The sequence below is a fragment of the Dasypus novemcinctus genome, chromosome 25, assembly GCF_030445035.2.
Source record: "Dasypus novemcinctus isolate mDasNov1 chromosome 25, mDasNov1.1.hap2, whole genome shotgun sequence".
Taxonomy (NCBI): Eukaryota; Metazoa; Chordata; class Mammalia; order Cingulata; family Dasypodidae; genus Dasypus; species Dasypus novemcinctus.
Window position 1 is genome coordinate 22,645,574 of NC_080697.1, and position 13,672 is coordinate 22,659,245.

Sequence of the window (13,672 nt, forward strand, 5' to 3'; positions counted from 1 at the left end):
TACAGGGGTGTCCCCCGCATAGGGGAGCCCCATATGCAAGGAGTGCACCCCACAAGGAGAGCTGCCTGTGCAAAAAAAGTGCAACCTGCCCAGGAGTGGGGCTGCACACACGAAGAGCTGACATAGCAAGATGACACAACAAAAAAAGAGACACAGATTCCCGGTGCCGCTGACAAGAATACAAGCAGACACAGAAGAACACACAGCAAATGGATACAGAAGGCAGACAACGTGGGGGGGGGGGGGGGAAGGGAGGGGAGAGAAATAAATAAAAAATAAATCTTAAAAAAAAAATGAGATGGTAAAATAGTTATATGTCCATGGGATATATATGTGGTTATTAAAATGACTTTTAAGTATTTATACTAAAGGGAGAAAATGCTCATGTTGTAATATGAAGTGAAAAGAGCACAAGTTATGCTTCCAATTGTATCATGCTGTGCTGTCATTCACTTAGAGCATATTCCCTTGAAATACTGATTATTGATTATAAAACCATCTAGTGAAATTCTGGTCAATTCAAAGGTATTTTTATTCTCTTTACTAAGAATCACCATTTGTGTAAAATTCCTTAATGTCCCCTAAAGCTCCTCTATCTTTTTTTTTTAAAGATTTGTTTATTTATTTCTCTCCCCTTCCCCCCCTCCCCCACCCCAGTTGTCTGTTCTCTGTGTCCATTTGCTGCTTGTTCTTCTTTGTCTGCTTCTGTTGTTGTCAGCGGCTCGGGAATCTGTGTTTCTTTTTGTTGCGTCATCTTGCTGTGTCAGCTTCTCCATGTGTGCAGCGCCATTCTTGGGCAGGCTACACTTTCTTTCATGCTGGGCGGCTCTCCTTACGGGGAGCACTTCTTGTGCGCGGGGCTCCCCTAAGCAGGGGATACCTCTGCGTGGCAGGGCACTCCTTGCGCACATCAGCACTGCGTGTGGGCTAGCTCCACATGGGTCAAGGAGGCCCAGGGTTTGAACCGCGGATCTCCCATGTAGTAGACAGACGCCCTAACCACTGGGCCAAGTCCGCTCCTTCCTCTACCTTTATGATATTTTTCCTCTGATTTACAAATTTATTTCCCTGGGGAAAAAATCTTACAAAGCTAAAAAAATTAAGTAGCATTTCATTAGTATTTAGTAAAATGTATGCAAAATTTGGACTATCCTTGGAAAATCCAAGACATATACTCATAGTGGAGTCATAGCACATTTTCATTCATTCAATAGTTGCTTCTTTAACAAATGTATATTGAACACTATTGATTGCCATTGGCAGATGTTAAGGACATAAAGATGGATGACACATTGTCCCTTATCTTGACAAGCTATTAATCTGGAATGGGAGCCTGATATAAAATTGTATAAAAAGGACTGTGATCAAAGTGAGCACAGGGTTCTTTGGAAGCTCAGGGCAGCAGTGTCTTGCCACCTTGGAGGAGTGATTGTTGTCCTGTCTAGCTTAATAACATATTTGAAGATCGTGTTGTCTCTACTCTTTCCAGGGACTCTTGTTAACAGCCTTTGGATAAAAGTACTGCAATTCTGATCCTGTAACATTCTACTTAACGCCTATAAGCCCTACTAATTTATTGTCTAATTTTCTAGAGGAATAAAGGAAACCAGGGTTTTAACCAGACTCTGAAAGCTGTCTGCCGGAAGAATGACATCTATGACTCTAGGATTCTTGCAAGAATAGATCTGAATGAAGCCATCACTCAGCCTATTTACAACCAAATTGATCCCATTTTTGGATGCATTTTTAGGTAAGGGATCTTTCCTCTCATTCCTTCATGAACAAACATCTGAAGAACTTTGGCCCAGAGTTTCATCTTGAAGAATTTGTACTTTGGATCTGGAAGTGTAAAGAGTAGCTTGCAATTTGAGGAGGAAAACTTGGTCTTTGGAAAAACACAAAAGCCTTCTTAGGTTGGTTTATTTAAAGATTTCCCATGCTGACTTAGAGTAGAGATTGCAATGTTGCTTTTAGACTAATATTATGATTCCCATTATTTTTCAAATATCTCAAACTTGTAGCAGTGGATAAATTTTCTTATGGATCTCAGCCCAGGACAGGGTATTTTGGTTGGAGAGAGTGAAGTTAAGCAAACACATGGCAGTCAGGACCTTCTCTGAATGTGAAAAGGGAAAGTGGCTCAATGATGACTCTGTGTTTTGACATGCTGAATACTCACATAGGTGGCATGGGTTGGGGGGTGTGTGTAACTTCTTGGTGTCCCCCTCTTTCCCTCCTCACCTGACTTCCAATCCCTTTTTCCATCAATAGAAGCAGAATCTCTTAATCTCTAAATGTTGCTCCTGTCCCCAATGTCCCTTCTCCGTCACTTCTGGGATTTCATGTGGTTGATCACCTGCTGCCTCTTGATCCAAACTCCTACCTTTACTTGTGTCTTACTCAGCACCCACATTTTCCACCCCTGCTTTTCTGACAGTTTCTTTATATGCATCTTGGCCATTCTATCTATGGCCACCCAGCCCCTGTTTAGAAGTCTGTGGGATAAATTCTTAATTCCTTAAAGTGTTATTCAAGACATTTCTGCCCTTTTCCAGTCTTTCCCTGCCCTGTAGCCTAGTATGGACCTCTCCTTCAGCCAGCCTGCTGGGAAGGAAAGTTATTGTGATGTGCCAGGCTCTGTGCTCAGCACTTTGCAAGCATTATAGCATTGAATCCTCCCAATAACCCCATGAAGTGGCTTATGTCTTTTTACATAGAAAAATCTGAAATTTGGATGAATTACACAACTTTTCCAATGTCTCCTGGCTCATAAGTAGCTAGAATTTAAAGCCTGTGCTCTCTCCTCTGCAACATGCTGCTTCTTACTCCTGGCATATTCTGAAGATTTGCTCACTGTATTATCCCCATGGTGAATGACTCTTGCTTCTTTTCACTTCTCTAAATCTTACCTTTCTTTTAAAGTGTAAGTCAAGTTCCACCTTTTCAAGTAGAAACAACTGGGCAGTACAAAGTTTATGAATTTTGAAGTTAGACAAAACCTGGCTCTGCCACTTATTAGCTGTGTGTCTTTGGACAAATCAGTAATCCTTTCTGAAACTCAGTTTTCTCATCTGGAAAATGGGGATTATCACATCAACTTCATAGGTTTTTTTTAAGTCAAGGGCTTAGGACAGTCACACTCTCTGGCACATTATTAGCATTTGATAACTGTTAGATCTCATCCCCTTTCTGTTTTCTTAGAAATGTATTCAAGGTCACCAGCAAGTTTCTATTTATTTAAATCCCACAGTAGCCACTACTGTCTCTTAACATTTTGCTCTGATTTCTTCTGTAGGGCTGGGAACCCTTCTGGTTCAGGTCTGATGCCTCACATAGATGCTTTTAAGAACTCACTGAAGGAGAAAATTATGGAAATTGGGATACAAAATGGATGGAAATATGATAGTGGGAAAAACAGTTTCCTAATCCAGGAGGTAAGGTCTTTATGAAATGAAGAAGGTAGCAAGGTTGAGTAGTGGCTTTCTCTCCAGAAGGATTTTGGAGTTTGCCTATTTATCTTTCTGCTTATTCCCCAGGAGTTTCTGGGGTCTGGAAATACTCATAGGAGAAGCAGTGAAATACAAGCCATAAAGGGGTAGGGGAGAGGGACAGGCTGCTACAGAGGAATGGGACACCCAGGCCAAGTTTGTTCCACTGGAAAGTAACTGACAGTAAATGCTGAGACTGGAATCCTCAGAGAATCAGTTCTACAAAACTTTGAATCAAGTTTTAACATTTTCATTAATGTTTCCATTTTTGCCAGTGATATGAAGTATCATCTAAAGCAGTGAACCTGGAAGAAGTTAAAGTATCACGTTTTAGTTTTGAGTCCCTAAAATTCTTTTCCATGGTTTACTTTTTTGTAGGCCCAGCCTGACTTACATGGCAGCACTAGAGAAATAGCTCGTGCCCCCACCCAAAAGGGCCTGTTCCAGGACCATCCCATTCAAGGCTGCCCTGCACGTGCTTGAGTTCAACTCAGCAAATATTTACCAGTGGTACATCACTGCCAGGTGCTGTAGGAAGCATGATTAGTTTATAAGAATCTTACAACAAAGTTCTGGTCCCTGAAAAGCTTGCAGCCCAGTAGTGGAGACAGCCTGGAGACAACCAACCTTGATATAAGGCAGGGGAGTTGCTGCCACACACAGGAACACCCTCCTCCTTCCACTGAAGGAATTGAAGCAAAGGGTCTTTTTAAACATGGCTTCCCAGGTAAGTTCCATCCTGGAAGGCCTAGAGGTGCACATCCTCAGAAGGAAGAGAAAGATCTACCAGTCTCTCAGCACCTCTGCTCAGAAGGACCTGAAGTCCTGCTATGATGGCGCAGCCCCAAGACAGCAACGTCGCTTCTTCCTTGGGGGCATTCTGTCAACCCCAGAGTCTTTTACTGCTGCTTCCCCCTCAAAGCTTTTTGTCCTCCTGTGTCCTAAGTCTAAATAAGTGCCAGGGCCTGGGGAAAAGTCACTAATGAACCCTTTTAATCTTTCTTTATCTAGATTCCTTGCTTCTCCTCTCCATGCTGAATCTCAGCTAATTAGACTCCAAAATCCATGATCTCGTTTTCATTTTTATTTTAAGTATATGCAAATTCACTTTCCAGCCCTTTCTGTTTCAGGGGCCCCATTGTAGGGAAGGGGGAATGGGGCTGGATTTTGTAAATTTCTGCTTGATTCACTCATTAGATTTTCTGAATGATAGGTACTATCTAAATATTGAGAGTGCTATTTGCTTGTGTCATCGTATTATTAAACTATTTCCACCACTGTGCAAATGGTGTTCTCTCTTCCTTCATGTAATATATATATATGTACATAGGTACATATATGTACATGTATACACACATTTTTTCCCTGAGGTAAAGATATCTAAGGAAGTCCTGGCTGTAGTGTGACTGTGGCTATTGTTTTTGCCAGAGGCAGCTCAGTTCACTGGTGAAAAAGCCTGTGAGAGAATGAACGATGCCATCAGAAGAGGGGTGGACCAGCAGGTGCCTGAGGGCATGTTTGAAAGGGCTCAAGAGAGGATGCAGCTCCAATTTCAGCTCCTGAAGGTACCCTGCCTCCAAAATCAGGGAGTGCACTACAGGGGTGAAGGAAGCAGGGACAGAAGGTGGAAGAAATAGTCATTATGTGGGTCCATATAGAGCTGAATGACTTCTGCCAAGTGGACTTGACATGCCCAGGGGGCAGGAGAGGAGGCCTGCCAGTGCTTGCCATTCTTGCATCACTGCAATGTGTGCTGGAGTCGGGCTCTCTTCTGGGGCTGGGGCTTCAGAAATGCAGTTTCTCCATGTCTCCTGTGCCCTTCCTGTCTAATGAGTCATCCATGTAACAGTCCTGGTGACACCTGGCCCTGTGTCTAGGACTTGAACTCTCTTTATCAACAGGCTCATCTCAACCTCTGTCAATTCTGGGATATAGGTAATATTACTGTTCTCACTTCATGGATAAGAAAACTAAGGCACAAAGAGGTGGATCCACAGGCCCTGCAGCTAATGCCTGAGTTAAGATTTGGGACCAGGTGACCTGGCTTTACGGTCCCAGCAATAATCATAATCTCAAGACTGATTTTTTGAAGGAGAGAAATCCCTTATCTACATAAAATTTTAGTCATTAAATAAATGTCAGTGAACTATTATAGGTCAGTTACAGTGCTTAGATTTAGGATTCATTTTGTCTGCCTCAGGAGACAGTTCCTAACAGCTTCCTCTGAACTAAATACTCTGTCAGGTACGTTTGGATCATCTTGCCTCAGCTCAGGGTCTTCGGGCTTGCCCTCCCACCCCCCAAGTAACATAAATATAAGTTCTTTTTCAGAGTCTATGCTACTGTTGGCCTTCTTGACCACATGAGTCTCCAAATTTGTCTGCTAGTCCAGCTGAGCTGACCATCTCTCCCAAGCACCTAAGGAGCCTGATTTGCTGCTATTTTACAAACCTCTGAACCAGCATCCAGTAATATCTCAAATCTGCCTCTGCCCAATCCCCTCCCCTTCTCCCACACTACAGCTTTGGAAGACACTTTTTTCCTCAATCGTAAGCATGTAATTTCCCTTGGAAGAGGCCAAGAGGTATCTCATCATTTAACATATTACCACAATCTACAAGTCCATGCAGAAAACAGGCTGAAGTCTACAACAGCCAATCACATAGTAGTACATAGAAATTGGATCTTTATTTTTTAATGTGTTTTTTTTCTTTTCTTTTAAAGATTTCTTTATTCCCCTCCCCTCCTGTATTGTCTGCTCTCTATGTCCATTCACTGTGTGTTCTTCTGTGTCTGCTTGTATTCTCATTAGGTGGCTCTGGGAACCTATCCTGGGACCTTCCAGAGTGGGAAAGAGGTGATCATTGTCTTGTGCCACCTCAGCTCCCTGATCTGCTGTGTCTCTTATTATCTCTCTTCTGTGTCTCTTTTTGTTGTGTCATCTTGCTGAGCCAGCTCTCCATGTGGGCCAGGACTCCTGCATGGGACAGTACTCCACACAGGGCAGCATTCTGCACCAGCCAGCACTCTGCATGGGCCAGCTCACCACACAGGCCAGCTTGCCTTCACCAGGAGGCCCTGGGCATCAAACCCTGGACCTCCTATATGGTAGATGGGAGCCCAATTGCTCAAGCCACATCAGCTTCCATAGAAATTGGATTTTAAGGTACATAAGAAAGTAATTCCTTTAAAAAACAATTACTATATTGACCATATGCAATCTGTCTTAAACCACAGTGAAGTAAGAAGTTAAAACTGGGCAAGACCATAGAGAATTCCTAGTCCCATTCCCTGACCTTACAGATTAGGAAACTGAGGCCCAGAGGGTTAATTACCAGCTTAAGGCTAACAGCTAGATCTGAGACTAGGGCTTTGGGCCCCTGGTTTGTTGTGTCGAAGGAAAATCATAAGACTTGAAATCAGGAGGTAGATTTAAAACTAGGCTCTGTCAGTTTTTTCGGTGTTTTTCAAAGAGAAGCAAGAGATGGTTAGAAGAGGAAAAATGGTTTTAGTTGATAAAAGGACTGAGATTAGCAAGAAGATAATTCTCAAGCAATTGGGAAGAAGAACCCAGTGTGTCAAGTCTGGTGTATTGCACAAAGCAAGTGCTCAATAAACACTTAACCAATGACTAAATGCATGATGGGGTGATGGCCAGTTCTTTTCCTCTTTTTTCATCTCTGCTGTTCCTGTTCTCTCCTCCCTGTCTCAGTGCATCCTTATTAGCTCCTAATTCAATCGATCAGCACCTCAGGTGCAATTGTCCATGAATAAGGAGGAGATGCTGAGATACATTAGACCCCTCAGAGATGCTGCCCTGGTGGTTCCTGGGCTATTAAGGGGCTCATGCTTGGAGTTGGCTTTGAATTTGGTAATCCCCACTCTGTATCCTCTCCTGCTGGGGGTCTGGGTGGGGTCCCTATTGTAGGAATCACTTTCTTTTTGGCCCTGCAGTTCTAACAGAATGAACGTCCTTTGTCACGTGGAATGGCATCACTGAGAAGGTCAAGGCAGTATCTCCACCATGCTAACCCCTGCCTCATCCCAGCAGGATGGTCTCTATAAGAACCTTGCAGGTAAATACATAAAACCTTGGCATTTAAGGTAATCATGCAGACATACCTAGCTATGTAGCTCCTTTATTGAATTTTTTCAAAATTAGATTAGGAAAAATTTCTAGGCAAGGAATGGACATGATGGTGACCACACAAATGCACCATCCTTTCCTGAGCACCAAATGAGACTAAACGTTATATTTGGATCTTTCTACACATTTCATTAAATTCCCACATTCAGTGCAGGATCCTCACATTCAGTTCTCACATTCAGTACCTCACAGAGGTCAATGCCATTGCACCATTGTGCTGATGCAGAAACAGAGTCTCAGAGAGGGTGACATACCCAGTGTCCCATGGCTCAGAATTCAATGCAATCCCAATAAAAATCAACACAGCCTTCTTTAAGGAACTAGAAAAACTAACTATGAAATTTATTTGGAAAGGAAAGAGGCCCCGAATAGCCAAAGACATATTGAAAAAGAAAAACGAAATTGGAGGAATCACACTTCCTGACTTCAAAACATACTACAAAGCTACAGTAGTGAAAACAGCATAGTATTGGCATAAGGAGAGACACACAGACCAATGGAATCGAATTGAAAGTTCAGATATAGAACCTCAAGTATATAGCCATATAATATTCGATAAAGCCACCAAACCCTCTCAACTGGGAGAGAATGGCCTATTCAACAAATGGTGCCTGGAGAACTGGATAGCCATATGTAGAAGAATGAAAGAGGATTACCATCTCACACCTTATACAAAGATCAACTCAAGATGGATCAAAGACCTAAATATAAGAGCCAAGACCATAAAGATCTTGGAAAACAGTGTAGGGAAACATCTACAGGACCTTGTAATAGGAAATGGCTTCATGAATATCACACCAAAAGCACGAGCAGCAAAAGAACAAATAGATAAATGGGACTTCCTCAAAATTAAAGCCTTCTGCACCTCAAAGGATTTTGTCAAGAAAGTAAAAAAGGAACCCACACAATGGGAGAAAATATTTGGCAACCATATATCTGATAAGAGACTTATAACTTGCATATATAAAGAACTCATATATCTTGAAAACAAAAAGATAAACAACCCATTTAAAAAATGGGAAAAAGATTTAAACAGACACTTCTTCAAAGAAGAAATACAAATGGCTAAAAAGCACATGAAAAAATGCTCCAAATCTCTAGCTATCAGGGAAATGCAAATCAAAACTACAATGAGATACCATCTTACACCCATAAGATTGGCAGCTATGAAAAAAACAGAAGAATACAAATGCTGGAGAGGATGTGAAGAAAGGGGAACACTCATCCACTGCTGGTGGGAATGCAGAAGGATCCAACCATTCTGGAGGACAGTTTGGTGGTTTCTCAAAAAACTAACCATAGATTTGCCATATGACCCAGCAATACCACTGCTGGGTATATACCCATCAGAACTGAAAATAAGGACACAAACTATATATGTACACCAATGTTCATAGCAGCATTGTTCACTATTGCCAAAAGTTGGAATCAATCCAAATGTCCATCGACAGACGAGTGAATCAATAAAATGTGGTATATACACACAATGGAATACTACTCGGCTGTAAGAACAAATACACTACAATCACATGTGATAACATGGATGAACCTTGAGAATCTTATGTTGAGTGAAGCAACCCAGGCATTGAAGGACAAATACTACATGACCTCTATGATATGAAATAAGCAAACTGCCTCAGAGAGCTAGAGTGTGGAAAGAGGCTTACAGGAAATCGGGGAGTGGAGGAAGGATGTGAGTTAACGTCTGCAGGGGAGAATCTGTGATGAGCTGGTGGTAAGTATGAGCACAAAGAAGGGACAAAATGGGGGCAAGGGGTTGCCTTCGGATGGGGCTTTGTGGGTTTGAGGGGGGCTGGGGATGGGCAGAGAGGTAATATTATCCAAAAAATGGGGGGAGGGGGCAACATACAAACATGGGAGAGTGTCAGGTGTTCATTGAGAACAAAATGTTGAGAAACTCGTATCAAAATATAAGTAGGAGGGTTACCTGTTTAGGATGCTCAGGGGGTATGGTCTGATGCGGGACGGACTCCGGGAGAATAGCTGAAGGCTCAGTATTCCAAGGTGGGTAGTACCATTGGGAAGAGACCCAAGAAGTGAGAGTTGGGGTGGACCCACATCCTGGAGAAGACTAATGCCATCAAATAGAGAGAACTGTATCTCTCATGAGAAAGGATGGCTCCCAGGGCAACAGGGCAGTTGAGAAAGTCAGGCCCTGAATACTGCTGCAAGTATCTCTGGACATGGCTTCTTGGGAAATGGAGATTGGCTGGTGTTGTGGGCCCCAAGGGGAGGGGAAAATGGATGTGGAATGGATGGAACCAAGGTAAATATTGGGGCTAGAGAGGAGTTTTGTGAGAGTACACGAGGATGAATATAAAACATGTAATATTACACCAAAAACATATAGGGGACGGCAGACTAATAATGTAAACCATAAGGCAAAACATAGGATAACTAAAAAATTTAGAAAACTGTACAACCTAAAGTATGGACCACATAGTAAGTACAGCTGTCACCTTGTTTGGAAGCTATTGTCTCGGAATCTCTACATCAGTTTCAGGAAATATGATATGAATAAATTAAAAGATTATCGCTGCGGAAGGGAAAAGGTTTTATGGTGGATCTGGGGAAGTACTGTATATTGTATATATGAATTTCGGTGATCTAAGACTCTTGTGAAGCTGACAATATGTTGGGATTCACTTTACAGGAAGTTTTGGATCACAGAGTGGTTCAACAATGGCAGCGGAGGAATACTGGTATAGGATGTTATTGACAGGATATATAGGGTTGACAGGGAGTTATACAGGGCATGTGCCCAGGGTATATAGTAATGTCTACATATACTCATAGTGGAAACAATTAAAAGCAACAGCTGTGGGGATACTGGGCCCCTGGCCGGGGAGTCACTGTCGTGGACCCTGGAGGAGCAGTGGCAGTCCCCCAGGTGCAACGGCAAGAACCAGGAAGGAAGGAGGGCCCAACAGTGGGCTCCTGATACCAATGGCTAAGCTTTTGAGCCTGTACACCTGCAATAAGAACAAGGCCTAGAGTAGCACTGTGCCTGGGAGTTTCCTCCTGACAGCCTTCATGTTACTCAAATGTGGCCACTCTCACAGCCAAATTCAGCATGTAGATGCAGTGCATTCCCCCCAGCGAGGGACAAGACACCCGGGGATGAGCCTCCCTGGCACCGAGGGATCACTACCACATACCAGCTGAAGATGCAACTAGAAAATGACCTTGAATTAAAGGTTCAATACGGATCAGCAGAATATCCCTGTCTACATATAATAACATGACTTCAAAATGCTGATTGACCTAATGTAAGGGGGAAATGGAAAGGAGAAATGAGATTATAAGGCTATGAGTCTCTAAAAAAGAGCCTGAAGGTTGTCAGAAGGAATGCCCTTATGCACAGCTGAGCAGAGTCTGAGAGACAGATAAAGTAGATACAACCCCAGGTATTGGTTCTTTTGAGGGATAAAGAGACCCACGGGTTCTATGGTCATGGCAGATGGGGTTCACTGCCATGGCAGATGGCCCTTCTTTGGAGCTGGTGTTTCTGCGTGATGGAATTGGACTCAGAGGGGATCTCTTTTCACAGGACTTCCATGCTACTTTATTGGAATTGTAATAGGTGCTGGGGTTTAAGATAGATTTAGGGGATTTGAATCTCTGGACTGATAATATGACACCCAGGCCCAGAGCCTCAACAGATTTCAGCTCCTACACTTTGATTTATTGGACTTACCCCACTCAGCTAACATGGAGTTGAAGAAGGTCAACCACCACACCATGGAGCCTAGAGTGTCTACAACTGAAAGCAGGAGGAGTGCATCCAGTATCCATGTGGAATCTAAGCCCCCACTTGACATAAATGTGCAATGGACACAACCAATCCAATGTCCACAGAGAAAATGTGGAATGGGTGTGGGAAGGGTAGCCATGGTGGCTACTGGGTTTGGGGAATGGGAGGAAGAGATGAGATGTGGAGCCGGTTTCGGGACGTCGAGTTGTCCTGGGTGGTGCTTCACGGACAACTACGGGACATTGTAGATCCCCCCAGGGCCCACTGGATGGAACGTGGGAGAGTGTGGGCTATGATGTGGATCATTGACTATGGGGTGCAGTGATGCTCAGAGATGTACTTACCAGGTGCAATGGATGTGTCACGATGATGGGAGTGAGTGTTGCTGTGGGGGGAGTGGGGGGTGGGGGCAGTGGGGTTAAATGGGACCTCATATTTTTTTAATGTAATTTTTAAAAATAAATAAATAATTAAAAAAAAAAAAAAAGAAGTGGCAAATTCAAATCTATTCTCTTTCCATGACTCTGCTCTGCTATGTCCATAAAGGCTTTCCTTCAAGCTGACAATTTCTCAGGAAAGGCCTAATCTTTCTGGTGGTAGTTGCTAGTGGAAAATTTCCCCTTGATGCTTCAGGAACCTGGCAATGCAATACCAGTTTCCTTTGGGCCAATGTAGGCAACCACCTCCCTGTCATGCCATGCCCCTTGCCAGGCTCCCTGCTGGCTTGGCACACAGAAGGCGGCAGAGTGGGTCATCCTCTGGTGACCCAGCAGGAACACAGCTGACCAGTCCACCCAGCAGACTCCTCTGGCTCAGAGGTCTTGGACTAGGCTTCCTGCCTTTTAGAGTTAGTGGGAAGACTCATGGCACATTACTGGTGAGAGTGGAAAGTCGTGGAAAAGCAACTGGGCAGTTTCTAGAAAAAGTGAAAATGCACATATCCTTTGGTCAGCAGCCTACTCCTGATATAGCCTGTGCATGAATTCAAATTTATCTAATTCTGTATCCAAGTATGCCTAGTTTCTAGAAAGCCAATTAAGTGATATAGACCCTATAGGCTTTGAATATTCAGAAAGGATATAGATTGAATGTGTATTCAAAGTTACATCCAGATGGAATGTGGGCAATATGTTAATTCAAGCTTACCTGGAAAGTAGGCAATATGTTAATTCAAGCTTACCTGGAATGTGGGTGATACGCTAATTCAAGCTTAGGTGGTATTCAAACAAATGGCTAAACCCTAAAAAACTAACAAAGAAAGCCTTTTTGACTCCTAAACCTTTCCTGGCCCCACCATGTGTGTCTCTTGTATAAAAATAACCTAAAGCCTCTACTCAGGGCTCGACTTTTTGGACAAGAGTCCACCGGGCCTGGCTGGTCGAAAAAGATCTTCCTTCTCAGAGATTCCTAAGTCCTAGCCTTCAATATACAATCACTGAATCCTCTTTGCTTCCACTACACTCCTAAGAGTTTATCCTGTCCACATCCTAATAAACAGGTAAACTGGCACATGTACAAGGTTAATTAAATTAGGTACATCTAATTGAAGGCTAAATTAAACTGATAAAATGAATAAGGTAGCTTTATATGCAGTGACGTATATCAACCTCCAAAATATATTGTAAAGAGAAAAAAAATCAAAGTAAAAATATATGTGTAATCTCTTAGCATTCAAAATACGTAAGCATATGTTTGCAATGCATGAAAAACTCTGTGGGATACACAAGAAACTGGTAACTTGTATCTGAGGAAGGGATCTGGGGACAGAGAGGAGCAGGAAACTTACTTTGTATTCTGTATATTTTTGTGCCTTTTAAATTCTGAACCATGTGCCCAGTTACCTGCTAGGAAAAAAAAAATAGATCTGATGCCAATTCTGAGTAAATCAGGGTGGAAGTGGTCAGAGCTGTTTACAAAGTAAAGGCCATAGTTGCTGCTCTACACATGTGCCCTGCACTTGTCTGTCTCTCTGGAAATTCTCATTGTCTCTTCTCTGGATGTTTGGGTGGTGCCTCACCTATTCTTAATGGTCTCCAGGGAAAGAGATATAACACTGTAATGCTATAATTTACTGGTCTCTCTCTTGACCTTTTGTTTAAAAGCAATCTAAGCTTTTAAGATGACAATCATCCAGTTGTGTCCTCTATAAAGAACACTTACTCACCAAAGACCTTCCAGTTATCCAAACCTCACACATAGAAAATATGCCCCTCAATTTGATATAAATTGCTCCTGTCATAATTTAAGGCTATTTTTTCCCCA

At 42.7% G+C, this 13,672-nt stretch overlaps 1 protein-coding gene across 1 annotated transcript in view; it reads left to right on the plus strand.

The window, feature by feature from the left end:
• NUGGC (nuclear GTPase, germinal center associated) overlaps window positions 1-10,610 on the plus strand; it is a 72,017-nt gene extending 61,407 nt beyond the window's left edge. Inside the window, 7 exon segments of the mRNA XM_071211867.1 lie at window positions 1,564-1,750; window positions 3,296-3,434; window positions 4,216-4,324; window positions 4,917-5,053; window positions 7,072-7,093; window positions 7,490-7,564; window positions 10,453-10,610. Coding sequence (XP_071067968.1) covers window positions 1,564-1,750; window positions 3,296-3,434; window positions 4,216-4,324; window positions 4,917-5,053; window positions 7,072-7,093; window positions 7,490-7,564; window positions 10,453-10,610 — 827 coding nt within the window.
• Window positions 10,611-13,672: the final 3,062 nt, after the last annotated feature.